The sequence below is a fragment of the Pipistrellus hanaki genome (assembly GCF_964339955.1).
Source record: "Pipistrellus hanaki genome assembly, chromosome: 3".
Taxonomy (NCBI): domain Eukaryota; kingdom Metazoa; phylum Chordata; class Mammalia; order Chiroptera; family Vespertilionidae; genus Pipistrellus; species Pipistrellus hanaki.
Window position 1 is genome coordinate 186,071,877 of NC_140505.1, and position 19,226 is coordinate 186,091,102.

General features: G+C 55.1%; 1 protein-coding gene across 3 annotated transcripts; it reads left to right on the plus strand.

Moving 5' to 3' along the window:
• Positions 1-15,798: 15,798 nt before the first annotated feature.
• MCHR1 (melanin concentrating hormone receptor 1) lies at positions 15,799-18,316 on the plus strand. Of its 3 annotated transcripts, none has more exons than XM_084879946.1 (3): positions 15,799-16,234; positions 17,050-17,180; positions 17,346-18,316. In XM_084879946.1, the coding sequence occupies exons 2-3, from the start codon at positions 17,093-17,095 to the stop codon at positions 18,311-18,313; spliced, it is 1,056 nt and encodes a 351-aa protein (XP_084736072.1). In that variant the 5' UTR covers positions 15,799-16,234; positions 17,050-17,092; the 3' UTR covers positions 18,314-18,316. The 3 variants fall into 3 exon arrangements, with proteins under 3 accessions (XP_084736072.1, XP_084736074.1, XP_084736073.1); XM_084879947.1 differs by lacking the exon at positions 15,799-16,234 and adding an exon at positions 16,578-16,724; XM_084879948.1 differs by lacking the exon at positions 17,050-17,180.
• The last annotated feature ends 910 nt before the right edge of the window (positions 18,317-19,226 follow it).

Genomic DNA, 19,226 nt, shown 5'->3' on the forward strand with positions numbered 1-19,226 from the left:
AAACCATGGAACCAGCAGCCTCCTGGTGCACGGGATGACACCTAACCCATGGAGCCTTAGTGCGTCCCCGCCCCCCAGGCTGCTGGGGGCCACCTTGCACTTGGGTCTGGGTCACTCCCTGGACTCCTAGCTTGGCTCTGCTAGGTAGGTGTGTTGCCTCCTTCCCAGAGACCCCAGGCCAGAGGTTTCCGCTTCCCTCTCTCACCTTTTGTCTCCATTCCCCCACACCCTGGTGTGCTTCTTGCTTTAGGAAGTGTTGATGCAATTACAGTTGATGTGGTTACAGTGAAGAACGTAGAGCTGATGGCAATGAGCCTGTGACCTTGAGCACTTCTGCAACATGGGAGTGACCATGCATCCAATGATCATGAAACGCACCGCTCAGAAAGCACAGCAACAACTGCATTACAGTGGAGCCGCTTAACGACAGTCCTCCGAAGCCATAACCCAGCGCTGCTTTGGAATCCCTCTCTTCCCCTCCGGGAGGTTTGCCATGTCTCCTTCTCCCCATATCTTAGGAACAGAACTGACCGCAGCTTCTGCTCCTGGCGTACCTTCCGATCTTAGGTTCTGCAAAGCACTCGCTGTTGCTTTGTAAGCAAGGGTAATCATTCCTCCAGAGAGAAAGCTTTGCTATATTAATTTTTTTAAATATATTTTATTGATTTTTTAGAGAGAGAAAGGGAGAGGGACAGAGAGTTAGAAACGTCGATGAGAGAATCATCGATCAGCTGCCTCTTGCACACCCTCTACTAGGGATGTACCCACAACCAAGGTACATGCCTTTGACTGGAATCGAACCTGGGACCTTTCAGTCTGCAGGCCAACGCTCTAGTCTATCCACTGAGCCAAACAGTTTCGGCTATTATATTAATTTTTAATTGCACTCCCTGTTGCTCCGGTCTCCCTGCCTTTCTGTCTGCATTATCACTTTTTATCGGAAAGCTGTCACAGTATGATTTTCTGAAGACATCTTAAAGGGCACTGAATGTGTAACCGGACAATCAGTGGGTCCGGGCAGCCTGTCACTACTTGAGCCAATTAAGCGGCGGCAGGGTGGAATCATATATGAGTGTTTGTGCCAATACTGTCAGGGGACAATTTGCTCTGCACCCTCCCAGAGGCCAGCTGCCTACACTGGGCAAGAAGACAAAGATCCCATGGGGAAGTAGCCACAGGGCATTGCCAAATGGGCAGCCTACAGGTGACAGGGGCCGGAGGTTTGCCACGGCCTGCGGATACGCCAGGGGCTGGGCTCTTCAGAGGGCTGGGGACATGTGAAGGCTGCGGGTCTTCAGAGGGCTGCTGGCTCTGGTCTCTGCAATGAGATTCATCTTCCCGGGAGAACGGGCAGCTCTGGGGTGGGGAGCACAGGCTGCATTTCCAAGCGGGTTCCCAGCCCCACAGGCAGCTGCCAGCCAGGTTAGAACGGGCCTTCTTCAGTCAGAATTAGACAGTCACGGCTAACAAGCACGATTGCTATTTCTTACAGCTATGGCTGGTTCCCCTAGTTCCATTCCTGCCCCTATCCACTCCAGGGCATGTGGTAGGCAGTCAGGCAGGCATGGGCCGAGCAGGACTAGGGCCGGGTCAGAAGGTCACCAGGGCAGAAAGGCCTGGGCACCAGCATTGGGTGCCTAGCAACGGGCAGAACGGCGGGAGCAAGTGTTGGAAATACTTGGGAATATTGTCCATCAGGACCTCGCCCCTAAGGAGCCCTTTCTTCCCCTAGATCCGTGGCGGGCAAACTGCGGCTCGCGAGCCACATGCGGCTCTTTGGCCCCTTGAGTGTGGCTCTTCCACAAAATACTACGGCCTGGGCGAGTCTGTTTTGAAGAAGTGGTGTTAGAAGAAGTTTACATTTAAAAAATGTGGCTCTCCAAAGAAATTTCAATCGTTGTCCTGTTGATATTTGGCTCTGTGGACTAATGAGTTTGCTGACCACTGGCCTAGATCATCTCCCATCAAGCAGGTCGGATCCTTCCCCTGACTCTCCCCAACCCCAAACCCTGATATGTAGCTAGACATGCAGTAGACCCCCCAAACACACACACTTAGAGGAAAGCAAGGAGGCTGGAGAAAAGCCCCATCTGACTTCCATGCAAGGGCAGGAGATGAGGGGACAGGCCCCGACCGGTCAGCCCAAAGAAGAAAGAAGTTAATGGCATCCAAGGGGCTAGAAGGAGCCCTAGCCCACCCTCCGGGGCAGCTCTGCGAACTGCCCACTTGAAACTCTCTTTCCAGCGGACTCTTGCTTTGCTTGCTGAGTAAACCATCTCTCTAGAGCTTGAGTCTCATCTCTGAATTCTTTCTTAGCCAGAACGCAAGCACCAAGGTCTACTTTCGCTGTGTACACAGACATACGGGACCCACAGGGGACCTGATTCAGTGAAGGACGATTAGAACAGCTGTACCTAATAGCTCAAATTTGCAAACAGTGGCGGTTTCATCGCGATGTAGCCATGGATTATGAGATACACTCCTGACATCAGAGATGTTACAGCCGAGGGAAATGCATATCTTAGAAGCAGTTAAATGTGGTAGCAAATACCAGTATTGATTAGAATTCTTTCAACTGCAAGTGACAGAAAACTCAGACTGACCCGAACCAAATGGGTTCAGAGAGCCACAGAAATCCAAAAGTCCTTGTGTTACCAGCTTCAGGTATGGTTGGATCCAGGACTCCAGGAGAGAATCAAGACTAGTTTCTGGCCATTTCTCTCTCTCTCTCTCTCTTCTACAGGGATGCTTTCATATCAGGTTTCACATGGTAGCGAGCTGGAGCCCATATCCTCTCTGCTCTCAAGTCCAGCCAAAAGGAAGGAGACTCCTTTGTCCCAGAATTTTTTTTTTAATTTTTAATTTTTGGTTAATCCTAACTCGAGGATACTTTTTCCCCCACTGCTTTTCAGAGAAAGTGGAAGGGAGAGCGGGAGGGGTTGAGGGAGAGACACAGAGAGAGAAACATCAAGGTGAGAGAGACACATTGACTGGGTTGCCTCCCCACACACTCTGACTGGGGGCGGGAAGCAACTGCAACCCAGGTCGTACCCTTGACAGGGAATCAAGCCTGAAATCCTTCGGTCTGCAGGGCAATGGCTAGGCCAGGGGTCGGCAAACTCATTCGTCCACAGAGCCGAATATCAACAGGACAACGATTGAAATTTCTTTGGAGAGCCAATTTTTTTTTTAACTTAAACTTCTTCTAATGCCATTTTTTTAACATAGACTTGCCCAGGCCGTGGAAGAGCCACACTCAAGGGGCCAAAGAGCCATATGTGGCTTGTGAGACCCAGTTTGCCGACCACGGGGCCAGGGCAATGTCCCAGAATTCCTCACCTGGCTCTCAATGCCTTTTGTCGGCGCTGAGAGCCCTGGACACAGCGGTGTGAGTCACCCGCTGGCAGCCGGGGAAACCGTGGACGTGGCTTGTAAACTGGCTGCAGGGAATTAGGAAAGATTAACCCGGAACATCAGTGCCCAGCCTGGCCCAGGGCGAGCCTCCCCGGGGCACATTGGGTCCCTGCTTTCTGCCTGCAGTGCGGACGGAGGAGGCCTCAGCGCTGAGTCAGCCTCGCACCCGGCCTGTCACTGGCTGGACGGCTGACTCAGCTTCTTTGTGAGCTGGCTGCTGCCTGGAAAGTTAATAAGTCTGTGCGGCAAGACGCTCCTCCGGGGCGTGGGTGGCGCCCTGAGTGGGTGGGGATGAATGAAAAGCAGTGGGAACACGGGGCTCCTCTGGAGCATCTGTGACGTTAAATACACGGAAGGAGAGCGTGGGGGAGTCAAGAGCAGCGACTAGAAAAGGCTGCTGACCAGGGCGGGTGCCTTCTGCTAACGGTCCTGGGCTGCCGGGTGTGTGTGTGTGGGGGGGGGGGTGCTCATAGCTGCCCTGGCTCCAGCCCAGCCCCCTGGCCACCTCTGCCAATTTCCCCCTTCACATGGAAGTTGCAAGGAGCAGAACAGAGGGAATCAGTCACTGGGGAGGGGAGGGGAAGGGAGGAACGGAGCAGGGGGGCCATTAGGAGGGGATCCTGGAGGAAAGGAGAGGGAATGAAGGAGACGGAAGCAGGAAGCCCAGGCACGATGCAGGATCTCCTGGGGTGCTTTTCACAACCGCTCAGGAGCTGGGCTGAATTCAACCCGGAGCACCTGCTGTCAGCTGGGGGGCAGGGGTGGGGGTGGGGAGACACAGAAATAAATCTGATGTGGGCCCTCCACGCCCTGCATGCAGAGTCTCGTGTGGGAGACAAGAAGAAAACCCCTCATTACACTGTCATGTGATCGCAGGGCCCGGCTGCCGGAGGAAGACACCCCTGAGGGGAGTCAGCGAAGGAGACATTGCCGCGGGGCCTCAGGTCAAGGCCGCCGCCTCCGGGCCTGGAGGGCGGGGGTCTGGGCTCTGAGCACAACTGGGCCCCAGAGCGGTCCCCCATGGCCTTTTCCCTCTGCCTCAGGCTTTGGCAAGGAGGTTCCTCCCCGAGAGAGGACAGCCGGGGTGGCTGTGAGTCCTTGGAGCCAACGAGCTCGGCAGCTGGCGGCTGGGCACACTGGCCTGGCAGAGCGGCCCGGGAACAGCATCTGCGGCCGCTGGCTGAGTGTTTGTGGGGGACACAGAGGGGAGCAGGAGGGAGGGCATGGGGAGCCTCCTAGAGGAGAGGGTTATTCTGCTGCATTTTGAAGGACAACGTAGGACAGTGGTCGGCAAACTCATTAATCAACAGAGAGGCAAACCGCGGCTCGCAAGCTGCAGTTTGCAGACCACAGGCGTAGGAGGCAGCCGAGCAAAGAGAGATCCGAGGGCTCACCATGTGTAAGAGTTGCAGGAGTTTGCAGAGCTTTCTGGAAACAGTACGATATTTAAGGCCAAGCTGGTTTGGCTCAGTGGGTAGAGCGTCAGCCTGTGGACTGAAGGGTTTGATGCCGGTTAAGGGCACATGCCCAGGTTGCAGGCTTGATCCCAAGTGTGGGGTGTGCAGGAGGCACCTGATCAGTGATTCTCTCTCATCATTGACGTTTGTATCTCTCTCTCCCTCTCCCTCTCCCTTCCTCTGTGAAATCAAGGATGGATCAAAGGGGGGAGGGAAAGGGGAGTCTGTTAGTTATTGTAAGTGTGCCTCAAACACAAAAACCAACTAAGCAAATGGAAATCATCAGGAAAATCCCGAAGCGGCCTCAGTTTACCCCACTTACCATTTGGCATCAAGCAAGTTGGGGACTTGGGGACACAGCAAGTCAGCAGCAGAGCCATCCCTGATTTCAACGTTGTCAGCAGAGTCTGCAGAAACCCAGCTTCACCCTGAAGTCCACATGTCAGAGGCGTTTCAGGAAGTCCCTTTCAACAGTGTCCCCGGCGGTTCCCGTGGGCAGTCCCAATGTCCTCCAAATCGTTAGCAAGATGTAGCTGGATGAGCTTCCCAGGAGGCAGGGCAAAAAGGGAGACAGAGAGTAGATGTGTACGCTGGGGACTAGAGAAGAGACCCCATTTGTCAGTGTTTCCTGGGTCTAGAGCACATGTGTCAAACACAAGGCCCGCGGGCCAAATCCAGCCCGCCAGGCCTTGCAATGTGGCCCGCACCGCGCTGTCATCACTGCACTCCGCTGTCAGTTTATGACATTGTCAGTTTATGACTGTTCAGTAAACCATTCGGCCCGCGATTTAGGCTGGATTTTAGATTTTGGCCCCTTCTCTGATTGAGTTCGACACCCCTAGTCTAGAGCATCCACCCATACACCCACCTTTTAAAAACAGGTGTATTAGGCTCCGGGCTAGCTCAGTCGGTAGAGCATGAGACTCTTAAAAACAGGTGTATTGCCATAACTGGTTTGGCTCAGTGGACAGAGCATCGGCCTACAGGCTGAAAGGTCCCAGGTTTGATTTCAGTCGGGGGCATGTACCTTGGTTGCGGGCACATCCCTGGTAGGGGGCATGCAGGAGGCAGCTGATCGATGATTCTCCCTCATCAATGTTTCTAACTCTCTATCCCTCTCCTTTCCTCTCTGTAAAAAATCAATAAAATATATTAAGAAGAAAAAAAAAAATGAAAAAAACCCCACAGGTGTATTGAGATATAATTCACATACCACAAAGCATATCCTTTTAAAGTATACAATTCAATGGTTTTTAGTATAGTCACAGAGTGGTAAGACTATCACACAATACATTTTGGAATATTTTCATCACCCCATCAAAGGACTGCTACTCAGCCCTAGCGGGCTTGGCTCAGTAGACAGAGCGTCAGCCTGCGGACTGAAGGGTCGCAGGTTCGATTCCGGCCAAGGGCACACGCAGGAGGCAGCCCATCAATGATTCTCTCTCATCATTGATGTTTCTATCTCTCTCTCTCCTCCTTTTCTCTCTGAAATCAATAAAGAAATATATTAAAAAATAAATAACTAAAAGGACTCCTACTCATTAGTAGTCACTCCTTTTCCCGCAGCCCCGCCTTCTCCGAGACCTAGACAATCACTCATCTACTCTGTAGTTCTGTAATTTTGCTAATTACCAATTGCTAAGGCATTTCATATAGAGATAATTGTAAGATATGTGTTCTTTGTGTGTCTGGCTTCTTTCCCTTAGCCTAATGATTTCCAGGTCCATCTGTGTTGTAGCATGTTATCACTACTTCATTTTTTCGCTGAAAAATACTCCATTGTGTGAATAAGCCACATTTTATTTACCCATCCAGTTTATGGGCATTTGGTCGTTTCCAATTCCTGGCTATTGTGACTAATGCTGCTCTGAACACTGAGGTGCAGGTCTTTGCATGGACATGTTTTATTCCTTTTGGGAATAGACCCAGGAATTGCTTTGTCACATGGCAACTCTATGTTTAACATTTTGAGAAAATGCTGGGCTGTTTTTAAAGTGGCTGTGCCATTTCACGTTTCTACCAACGGTGTATGAGGATTCCAATTTCTTCACTTCCTTGCCAATACTTGTTATTCTGTCATTTTAATTGTTGTTACCCTAATGGGTATGAAGTAGTATCTCATTGTGGGGTTATTGTGTGTGTGTGTGTGTGTGTGTGTGTTTGTGTTTTTTTGTGGTAAAATATACCTGACATATTATTTATCAATTTAACTATTTGTGAATGTATAATTCAGTGGCAATAAATAATTCCTCAGTGTGGTTTTTCATTTGCATACCTCTATGGCTAATGATGTTGAGCATCTTTTCATATGCTCATTGATTGTTTGTGTTATCTTTCTTTGGGAAATGCTAATCCCGTGCTCATTTTTAAATGGATTGTTATCTTCATTACTGAGTTGGAGGACTTCTTTATACATATTCTAGATGCAAGTCCCTTATCAGACATAATTTGCAAATACTTTCTCCCATCCTGTGATTGTCTTTTCACTTTCTTGACGGGGCCTTTTGAAGCACGAAAGTTGTAAATTTTGATGAGCTCTATTTTTTTCTCCTGTTGCTGTGCTTTTGGTATCATATCTAAGCAGGTTTTATCTGAACCGAGTTCATGAAGAATTACCCTCTTCTAACAGCTTTATATTTTCAGTTCTTTCAGTTTAGTTCTTTCATTTAGGTCTATGATCTGTTTTGAGTTCATTTTTTTAAAAAATATATTTTATTGATTTTGTACAGAGAGGAAGGGAGAGAGACAGAGAGTTAGAAACATCGATGAGAGTCATTGATCAGCTGCCTCTTGCACACCCCCTACTGGGGAAATGCCCGCAACCAAGGTACATGCCCTTGCCCGGAATCAAACCCGGGACCCTTCAGTCCCCAAGCCGACACTCTATCCATTGAGCCAAATCAGTCTCGGCATGTTTTGAGTTCGTTTTTATTTATGGTATGAGGTATGGGTCTAACTTGGTGTGTGCGTGTGTGTGTGTGTGTGTGTGTGTGTGTGTGTGTGCATCCAGTTGTCCCAGCACCATTTGTTGGAAAGGCTATTTTTTCCTCTCACTGAACTGTCTTGGCAATATTACAGAGCTCCTTTTAAAGGAAAATAGGCCGTAAACAGCTATTTCTTGGTGCAATTTGCACAACTCTTATGATTTCTGACAAGTAAAATCAGCTTTTCTCCCCCTGGTGACGGCACCTTAGACTAGTGCCGATGGTCTAGGGTGACTAGTACCTGATAGAGGGCGAAATCAGATTCTCTCCTGAACAGCACAGGGCTGGGCGCCCAGAGAGAAGGCAGATGACAGACTTATCTCAATCTGTTCTCCCAAAGGTGTCTGCAGTGTTACCCAGCTCTCCATGTGGCCTGGTATTTTGGGATCTTTGGGGGGGCCCTGAGTGGTGACGGTGTTTTTAGTTTTTCATTTTCCATTAGGAAAAGATATTTAACTGAACATGCAACAAAGCTGCAATTTATAAGAATAGGACTGATATTGGGCTTTTGAATCTTATAAAAGGTTCTTGACCTGAATTGCTGTACGTGATACCCCTCCCTTTTGAAAAACTAGCATGTCTTTAAATTTTGGTAAAATGTACATAACATAAAATAGATTTTAACCATTAAAATTTTTTAAATACATTTTTATTGATTTCAGAGAGGAGGGAGGAGGAGAGATAGAAACATCAATGATGACAGGGAATAATCGATTGGCTGCCTCCTGCATGTTCCCCACTGGGGATCAAACCCGCAACCCGAATCGAACCTGGGACCCTTCAGTCTGCAGGCCGAAGCTCTATCCACTGAGCAAACCAGCCAGGGTAGATTTTAACCATTTTTAAGTTTGCAGTTCAGCGGCATTAAGAACATTCATGTTGTGTGCAACCATCACCCCTACTCATCTCCAGCAATGCTTCATCTCCCCAAACTGAAACTCTGTCCCCGTTAAATAGCAACCCCCGTTCCTCCTTCTGCCCAGCCTCTGGCAAACCCCATCCGCTCTCTGTCCCCGTGCATTTGGCTCCTCTGGGCACGTCACGTAAGTGGAATCGTCCAGTATCTGTCCTTGGTGGCTGGCTCCTTCCCCGTAGCGTACTGCCTTCAGTGTCCTTACGTCGCAGCACGTGTCAGAATGTCAGACGCGTTTTCAGCTGAGCTGCTTTCCCACGCCTCCTCGGGGTTCCTGTGTCCTTAGGCTGAATCCCCGTCTCGGAGTCGTGGGACCTACAGGAGATCCTGCTCGTCTCTCTCACCATCGAGAGGAGTCTGCCTGTGGCCTGTGGGCTGCCTCGCCCGCTCACAGGCATTGTGGCCACTGTTGCCATGGCAGCCAGGAGGCACCGGGGCTGCGTGGAGGAGCCTCGGGTCGGGGAGCATGGCAGTATTGCTTGTGCCGCCCTCTCCTCTGCCCACGTCTGTGCCAGGACCCCTCACATGAGGTCCTCTGTTAGCCGTTCGCTCACCCAGCATTTACGGAATGGCCACCATGGGCTGGCACTGAAGCGGGCACAGGGGGTGGAGTGAGGAATAGCCAGGCTCGGTCTCTGCATCCATGGAGGGAAGACTTGACATAGTGACGGAAGGACAGTAAAGCCCCTACACCAGTGGTCGGCAACTCATTAGTCCACAGAGCCAAATATCAGCAGAACAACGATTGACATTTCTTTGGAGAGCCACATTTTTAAAACTTAAACTTCTTCTAACGCCACTTCTTCAACATAGACTCGCCCAGGCCATGGTATTTTGTGGAAGAGCCACACTCAAGGGGCCAAAGAGCCGCATGTGGCTCTGGAGCCACCCTTTGCCGACCACTGACCTACACGAATAATTATATGATTACAACTGTGGTAACTGCTATGAGGAACAGCAGGGTGCAATGTGAATGTCTAAATGGGGAGGCGGGAGCACCAGGCTGGGGTGTGCTCAGACTCCATGACGGACACGCAGCTGTGCCTGACACCAGACTAAGAATCGTGGTCCCCGTGCTGAAGGCAAACCGGGTCTAACGGGGGGACTGGTGGCCTGGGCTCCCCTGGGTTTGGGGATCCCAGCATCTCACTGCTCCCCCTTTTAGCTGGGATCTGGCTGTCCCCTTTTCCCAGCGTGTGCCTCTGGAGGCACCTCTTTTGCGGTAGACAGCGTCAGGTTCTTTACTTTGGGGGGGACGTTTGACACGCTCAGAACACCGGACCTCAGAGCCGTGGCGGAGACGCCGGGCCTGTGTTTTCGTGGCCCTCACACCACCCCCGGGGCACCCGGCCCCCTCGGCGCTCCGGGCCCAGCGGCACGCTGTCACCCACACCGCTCCGGCACACGCGTGTGTCATGAGGAAGCTCCCGCTCTGAGAACTGTCAAAGGCGACAGCTGAGTCCTGGGGCAGATGGCGAAGGTGCACTGATGACCTGACAAGTGCAAGCAGGGCTTCGGGTCTCTGCTTCTTGGAATAAAGAAAAAAACGCCTCCAGCTCCAGAGCTGCCCACCAGGGGGCCGGGAGGGCACAGCCCTTCTCCGCAGCGATGCCACCTCCCAACCGGCAGCTGCAGAGGGGGCGCCAGGGGAGGGGGCCTATGGTCACCCAGGTCCACAGGCCTGCTCCCGGCCAGGCTGAGAGAGCCCTGGGGGTGTGACAAATCACCCCCGGCCTCTGTAGAGGCCAGGATGACGTCATTAATCCCTCCGGCGCCGGGAGGGTGCAGCCTCGCCTTGGGCTTCTCGCTTCGGTAAGGAGGCGTTGCCAGCTGATCTCCTCCCATCAGATCCCTCACTCCGCCAGCCAAGAGCCCATCGGTGATCCCGCCAGCGGGGCCGTCTCTCCCCGCGGGGAAGGGGCAGGTCTGAGGCCCGGGCCCATCTCACTTCTCCCCAGGGTCCCGGTCGGTGATGGCTCGGGCCTGGGATGGGAGCAGGAACGGCCTGCCCATCATGGTGGCGAAGGTCAGGCCTCCGCTTCCCAGGCCTGATGCTTTTCCCCCCAGGTGTCCAAATCCAATAGAACATAACGGGTGGGTGACTCACATATGTTGGTTTTAGAGACGCCACGATCCGTTAGCCACATCCGCTCCGCAGTTAGACATCCGGTGACTCCAGGGCCCGCTATGACCATGACGATGCTCCTGTCTGCAGCCGCCTGCTCCCCCCACCCCGGGCTCTGCTCATCCCAGAGATAAAGAAGCCTCCTCAGCGGCCGCTCGTCCCACAGCAGCTCCGCCTGGGCTGTGAGAGGCGCTGGTCCTTCCCCCCCAAAGGGCTTCTCACATCCTGGTTCTCAGGGGGCGGGAGGCCGAGTCAGGGGGTGGGAGATGAGCCCCTGACTGACTGCTCTGTATGTGAGCCTGAACCCACTGCGGCCGCCTGTCTGTCTCCGTCTTCATCATCTGTCTTTCGGTGTGCATCGCTGGTGGCCTTTGCCGGAGTCCAGGACCCAGTAGGAATAGGTAAATACACCTTGTGTGAGTGCATACATGTATCATGTATGTGTCATGTGTTCCGGTTCGGCTCAGCTGTCTAGACATGGAAGCACCAGGGGACAGGCCGATATTGCTGACTCCTGGTCACCTGCGTTCGTCCCACTGAGTCTAGACAGATAATTAATTAATTGGGGCTTAATTGGGACAACGCCCCTCTCCATGCCAGCATCTGCTCCCAGAAAACCCTGCCTGTCCAAGGAGGCTCCTTAGATATCTATAGTTGTTTCAAGGATTAGTAACAAAACGATGTCTGTGAAATACTGTCTCCGTGTGGATGCCTCCCTGAGTCAAAGAGCCGATTTGCTATTTGCATCTTCAAAATCCAAGTCCCGCCTTCATGCACCCTGCGCCGCCCGGGAGGCTGGCCCGTAAGGACAGCACCCACAGGCAGAGGCCAGGGCGCAGGTGAGAGCCAGGCCCTCTGGCGCCTCCCCTGCCAGGCGGCCTCCAGGCCACAGCTCCTGACAGAACTGCCTCGTGGCCTCAGGCTGCAGACTTGCCACCTCAGGGCACAGTTGCAGCATCCCTCTCATTTCCTTTTTTAAAAATACATTTTTATTGACTTCAGAGAGGAAGGGGTAGGGATAGAGAGATAAAGATAAAGGGGTAGTGATGAGAGAGAACTATTGATTGGCTGCCCCCCGCTGGGGGCAGAGCCCGCAACACTGGCAAGTGCCCTGACCGGGAATCGAACCGTGACCTCCTGGTTCATAGGCCGTCACTCAACCACTGAGCCACGCCGGCTGGACTTCTCATGTCCCTTAGCCATGCCTCAGCCTTGATAAATAGGCCCTTTATCAAACACTCCTCTTCCCCTCTTGAAGGTGTTCCGTGTTTTCCTGACACCCTGATTGATTCCCTCAGCGAGCACATTTTCACCCACTTTGGTGTAAGCTCCCTGATAGCCGGCACTGGCACAGAGCAGGGCTCCAGAATGACTTGCTGGATTGTGGCAGCAGTTGGACAGACGTGAGAGCAAGGACGATGGGCCAGGTACAGAAGGTCACCGGGTGGGAAGCCCCAGGTGCCCAGCACAGAACAATTGTAGGCTGGGACCTCGCCCCCAGGCTGACTTTTCCTCCCCTAGCATATCCTTTGGACCCCCTGACCTTTCCTTCCTAGAGATGACATCCAGGCCTCAGTTGTATTTCAGCTCCAGGCCCAGAAAAGCAGCAAAACCAGACCAGGGACCCCATGGCTGACCTCAGGACCAGCTGCATTGCATAATGATCCCCTGCCCTGGTGCCAGCCAGTCCATCAGTGGAGGCCTCAACCCTGAGAGGACACGCCTGGAAGCTGCTGAATATTCTGTTACCATCCTCCCCTGGGACCGCCCTTAAAACCCTCTGGCTGGAGGGAGCCCGTGCCTTTCCCTTCCTCCCCCTCCCCCACCCTCAGGCACATTGCCATTGCTCCCTCACTCGCAAGCTCCCAGGGCCCTCCCTTTGCCTCCGTAACTTGTTCCCTAGACCATTTCTTCTAGGAATTACTTCTGCCTCGGATTTACCACCTTAATGTTCTCTTACAGTTTGGGTCTTTTTCCAGCCAGAACCCAAGTACTGAGGTTGCTGAACTCAGGTTTGGTCTGATGCCATGGGTCAGACACCTGGTGCTGTTCCCACTGCCAATAACAGATGGATGGAAGGATGGATGGATGGATGGATGAATGGGGGATACTATGGCAGGTGGAAGAGGAGAAAACAGTGGGCCATAAGGCTCATTCTCTCAACCTGTAAACTCTGGAATGACTGGTCTAAGTCCCCAAAACTCTTCTAGTCACCCTCACTCCCTAGGGGAGCTCATCCAGTGTCCTCAGTTTACCTTCATGTCTCCAGGCATGACCTCTCCCTTGAACTTCTGACTCACATACAATGACATGTATCCAAAACGGAACTCTTCATTTCTCTCCTAAATCTTCTTCTCTCACAGACTTCCCTACCTCAGTAAAGACAACCCCATTCTTCCTGTTGCTTGGGCCCAAAACTTGGGGGTCATCCCTGATGCCTCTTTCTCTTGCATATTTCTCATCGAAAACTTCAGCAAATCCTCCGGGCTCTACATGGTGTATAGAAACCAACCGTTTCTCCCCACCTCCACCTCCACCTCCCTAACCCATTTTTCTACTGGATTATTGCAATAGCCTTCTATAGCGTATACACCTGCCTCTTGGCCACCTCCGACTTCAGCTCCAGCTGCAGTGGGCACTGGCTGGGCTCAGCTGATCTTGTGCCAATCGTGTCTTGCCTCAGGTGAGCACCTCATGTCCGTTTGCTTTCTGCCCTGGGCTTGAGCTGGCCTTTGGGCTCCAGCACAAAATTCACCTGACGGACAGTCCACCGCCTCACGAGTGAGCTGCACGTCTCCCTGCTTTTGGCCCCGTTGACTCCTGATGTGCAGAGTTTACATCCAGGGGCAACCTTCAACCGGTGGGGGCCGGGGCAGCTGGAAAATTCCGCCTCCCTCCCGCAGGAGGGGTTCTGGGGAACAGTCTGTGCATTGTTCAAGGACCCTGTGAACTCAAGCTCCCGAGGCCCACAGCAGCAACAATGGAAACACACCCTTACAGTGCCTGTCTCTCCTTTCTTGTCTCATTGTCCCTGCTGCTTCATGCCTGGCTCTGTGGTCCTCTCTCAGAAAAACCATGTGGACGTAAGTCCATATCTCAGCTTCTGCTCTCTTTTAAAATCTTTGTTGTTGAAAGTATTACATATGTTTCCCCCATGACCCTCCACCCCCCACCCCAGGCCTTCACCACCCTATTGTCAGTGCCCATGGGCTATGCATCTATGCATACAAGGTCTTTGGTTGATCTCTTCCCACCCACCTACCCACCCTCCCTTGCCTTCCCTCTGTGGATTGACAGTCTGTTCCATGCTTCTCCTAGTATGTCTCTCTGGGTCTGTTTTGTTCATCAGTCTGTTTTGTTCATCAGATTCCACATATAAGTGACATCATGTGATACTTATCTTTCTCTGGCTTATTTCGCTTATCGGCCTCTGCTTTCAAGGAAACCCAGGCTAAAATGTGTTTTCATTTTGTTTCCCTTGCTACCCGGAAACAAACTGATCATTTTATTGTTGTTGTTGGAGAGAGAGAAGGGAGAGGGAGAGATAGAAACATAGATTGGCTGCCTCCTGCATTTCTCCTACTGGGGATCAAGCCCGCAACTGGGCATGTACTCTGACCGAGAATCAAACTAGTGACCTCTCAGTGACCTCAATCCACTGAGCCACACAGGCCAGGCCAGACTGATCTTTTAAAAGCCTGTGTGATCATGTCCCTCCTCAGCTGAAACCCTCCGTGACTCCCATTTCCCCTAAATGGAAAGGCGAAGTCCTTGCCACGGCCGGCATGGCCTGGCAGAGCCCACCCTTCCCTGCTTCCTCTCAGGTGGGTTCTCCTAACCTTTCCCTCGTTCTCCTGCGGCCCCACTGACTGGTCTGCAGAGACCCGCCCCGCCTGCGCCAGGGCCTTTGCACTGGCTCTTCCTGCTGCCCCGAAAGTTCTTCCTGCAGATGTTTCCAAACATCCTCTTCTCTTCCTTTAAGATTCTTCCCAAAACACTTCTCGGAGAGGCCGTTCTGTGTCCAACAGCAAACCCCACCTCCCACCTGCTCCCTGGCCCAGCCCAGCTGTAAGCTTTCACCGCACTGATCGCAGAATCACAGCTGGTCTTCTCCATGTGCTGGTACATTAGCACCTTCTGTCTCCTCCCGGTTTGCATGTGATCTCCATGAGGACAGGGCCTCGGGGACCTGATCGCTCGTTTCCATTGCAGAGCCTGGAGCAGTACGTGGAAAGCTGTAAGTGCCCAACACACATCTTGTTGGATGAAGCAAATAAATAATGAGACTGAAGAAGCGTGTAAGGATCAGACGATGGTGAGCTTGAACCCCCAGCTCCTGAGCCTGGCGGTGGGTGGGTGGGTGGCAGCTGCAGGCTTGGAGGGGGCCTCTGCAGAGCCTTCCCACCATGCTTTGCCCTCTGAGGCTGCTCCTGGTTAGTGACCTCTTTGGGGGGTTGATGCTCTGAAATGTGTCTCAAGGAACCCCAGGGGGAAGCCTCAAGGACCGCCGAGCATTTGGGAAAACAAAAATCTGTGAGTCTGGTCCTTGCTGACCCTGTGCAGACGGAGTTTAGCCCTCTGGCCTCTGAGACTCTGCCATCACCAGCACGGAGTGCCCGTCACAGGCTCCTTAGCTTCGAGAGGACACTGGCCACTGGCCGTCTCCCCAGCGCGGTGGCTGGACTCCCTGGGCTCTAGGAAGGGGCTGAGGGTGAGTGCGGGGCAGGCGTGCTGGGACCCCAGCTTCCATTCCCAAGCCCTGAGGTCAGCCATACCCTCCCCTCCAGGTGGCAGCCACCCAGACCTGGGCTTGGGGGCCAGGCCAGGCTCTGCCTTTCCCCCAGCGGGAGGCAGCCCATTGTCCTTTGCAGGCACCTCACGTGAAGCAAGCAGCACCCCCTGAGCACAGGGGGACGGCAGCCCCTCCCTGCGGGGCGCCCTGGGCCGGGGGTCCCTCCGGCTTCCCGGGCCCGGGCTCTGCGGGCAGCCAGGCGTGGGAGCCGCAGCCCGGGACTGAAGAGGTTAACGTTCATCTGCCTCTGAATGTTAATGTGTTTAGGTGATGTCAGTGAGAGCCGGGAGGCAGGGAGTGGGAAGAGAGTGGGGCTCGGAGGCAGCTGAGGCTGCCAGGCTGCCCGGGAAGCCCCCCTCCGGGAGGCACTGCGGCTCGCGCGCCAGGACAGGGCGCCGGGCGCCGGGCACGGAGGCTGCCGCAGCCGCGGGGGCGGCCGGGCCAGCGGCCGCGGGCACCGCAGGATGGACCTGGAAGCCCTGCTGCTGACCGCTGGCCCCAACGCCAGCAACCTCTCCGCCGGCCGGGACAACCTCAGCTCCGCAGGTGAGCCTCCTCCTGGCGCTGGGGAGGGGGAGGAGCCGGGGGCACCTCGGAGCCAAACTGCCCGGAAACTTTACCTCCGGGTCTGCAGGCTGCCTTCTGCCTTCTGCAGGGGCCGGGGCAGGGGCAGGGGCAGGGGCAGGCGGGCAGGCGAGCTGGGCAGAGGCACAGCCAGAGGCGGCAGGGCCGGTGGCTGATGCCCTCCAAACAGGCTCTCAGGAGAGCTTCCGGGCTGGGAGAGCCAGCGGGGGAGCTGGAGGACGGTCTGCGGGGAGGCACCTGGAGGAGCCCGATTCCCGAGTCGCTGGTCCCTTTGGCTTTTCACTCCAAGGCGGCGGTGGGACCTGACCGTCCGCTGCCCCGGAGAGGCTGTGGGAAGGGGTACCTCCCGGGATTAACTTTCCTGCCGAGGGAGCCGCCTGACTGGCAGGTCCAGCGCCCCGTTGCCTGCGGGTCTGGCTTTGGGGGAGACGGAAGGAAGGGAAGAAGGAAGGTTTGTGTGAAGACAGTTCTCGGTGGTGAGGCTGCAGCGCCCACCTCAGCTCCTGCTCCCGGGGGAGGGGATGGGGGTCGGGCTCAGAGGACCCAGGCCGAGGAAACCCCTGTGGGTCCCCGGAGCGGGGAGGGCAGGGGACCTCCTGGGCAGAAGCCCCCACAAGACAGTCCCCCACAGAGATGCCCAGGAAGCAGTCACAGCTCCACCAGCAATTTCTAGAATGAAACGGTCACGACTGCAAATAGGGAAAGAGCATGTGCACACATGCACACACACACGCACACACACACACACACATTCTCATGTCCTTCTGCTAAGCCAGCGGGGCCCACAGCTGCGTTGTTGGCTCTGTGTCGCCTGAAACGATGCAGGAGGCAGAGGACTGGGTCCTTCCACGGACAGGCCGTGGGTTCGAACCTGGGATTGGCCAGGAAACCGGCGGAGGAGGCCAAGGTGAGCAGTGTGTGTGGAGGGAGCACGGTGGGAGAGAATTCTAGACTAACGGCGGGCCCTGAGCTGGGAGGGCAGGGAGGACGCGGAGGCTGAGCGGGCCAGAAGGACGCCAGCCCTGAGAGCGGAGTCCGGTCCTCGTGACTGACCCTCGGCCTCTGTCCCCAGGGCCGCCTCCTCGCCGGGGGAGCATGTCTTACGTCAACATCATCATGCCCTCGGTGTTCGGCACCATCTGCCTCCTGGGCATCGTGGGCAACTCCATGGTCATCTTCGCGGTGGCCAAGAAGTCCAAGCTGCACTGGTGCAGCAACGTCCCCGACATCTTCATCATCAACCTCTCGGTGGTGGACCTGCTCTTCCTCCTGGGCATGCCCTTCATGATCCACCAGCTCATGGGCAACGGCGTCTGGCACTTCGGGGAGACCATGTGCACCCTCATCACGGCCATGGACGCCAACAGCCAGTTCACCAGCACCTACATCCTCACCGCCATGGCCATCGACCGCTACCTGGCCACGGTGCACCCCATCTCCTCCACCAGGTTCCGGAAGCCCTCGGTGGCCACGCTGGTCATCTGCCTCCTGTGGGCCCTCTCCTTCGTCAGCATCACCCCCGTGTGGCTCTACGCCCGGCTCATCCCCTTCCCGGGGGGCACCGTGGGCTGCGGCATCCGCCTGCCCAACCCGGACACGGACCTCTACTGGTTCACGCTGTACCAGTTCTTCCTGGCCTTCGCCCTGCCCTTCGCGGTCATCACGGCGGCCTACGTGCGCATCCTGCAGCGCATGACGTCCTCCGTGGCGCCCGCCTCCCAGCGCAGCATCCGCCTGCGGACCAGGAAGGTGACGCGCACGGCCATCGCCATCTGCCTGGTCTTCTTCGTGTGCTGGGCGCCCTACTACGTGCTGCAGCTCACCCAGCTGTCCATCCGCCGCCCGACGCTCGCCTTCGTCTACCTGTACAACGCGGCCATCAGCCTGGGCTACGCCAACAGCTGCCTCAACCCCTTCGTGTACATCGTGCTCTGCGAGACCTTCCGCAAGCGCCTGGTCCTGTCCGTCAAGCCCGCGGGCCCGGGCCAGCTGCGAGCCGTCAGCCACGAGGACGAGAGGACAGACAGCAAGGGCGCCTGACGCTGCCCCCGCCGCCTCCGCCTCCGAGCGGGGAGGGAGACGGACAAGCACCCAGGACTGCGCTGGGAGGCCGGGGAGGCTGGTGGGGAGGGATAGCTGCTACCCAACACCTTCCACAGTGTCCCCCCCCCCCCCCCAATTGCTGGGAAGGCTCCATGCCGGGTCGGGGGCGGGGGGGGGCTTCAACGTCAGAGATGCCCTGGGGAGGGCAGGATGGAGCCTTCTGGCTGAACAGAAGCTGCGCGAGAAGAGAATGCGCTGTGAACGCTGCATTGGCCAGCGCCCAGACGGCTTTCTCCTGAGACAGGAGGTTTGTGTAGAGCCAGGCAGGGCCTGGGCGTGACAGCGAGGCCCCCCGGCACAGCACAGGCTGGGGACACGGGGGAAGGGGTGCGGACTCTGTGCCTTCCCATGTCTCCGTGCTGGGCTGGCGGGCAGCCTCTCCCCCCAGCGGAGGGGGAGAAAGGAGCGTGCCTCCTCTCCGGGCCCAGCATCCTGGGTTGGTCCCCGGTATCTTTAGGGGATGCATGTTTATTTTGGGGGGCGGGGCTCTGAGCCCACAGGAGTGAAAGCCCAGCGTGCCAGGAGATGCAACTGAGAATGACAAGGCTCGCGGGGGGGAGAGGTGGGGGGGGGGGTGAGGAGGGTGTCTTGAAATTTTTTTTAAAAAAGGAGGTGACAAGGGGGTTTTTGCAGCTGTGGGCACGTGGGCATCCTGGGCACATCCATCAGCCGCCACACCCAGGCCGAGTGCCCATCAGTGCGCTGCATGTGCGGGCTCACCGGTGCCTGGTGTGGGCACCATCTCTCTGCTGTGCCCTTCCTCTCCCAAATAAAAGCCTCCAGATGCTGCTGTGCAACCGCCTGGGCGTGGGCTAGGGGCAGGGTGGGTGCCAGAGAGGAAAGAGGGGCC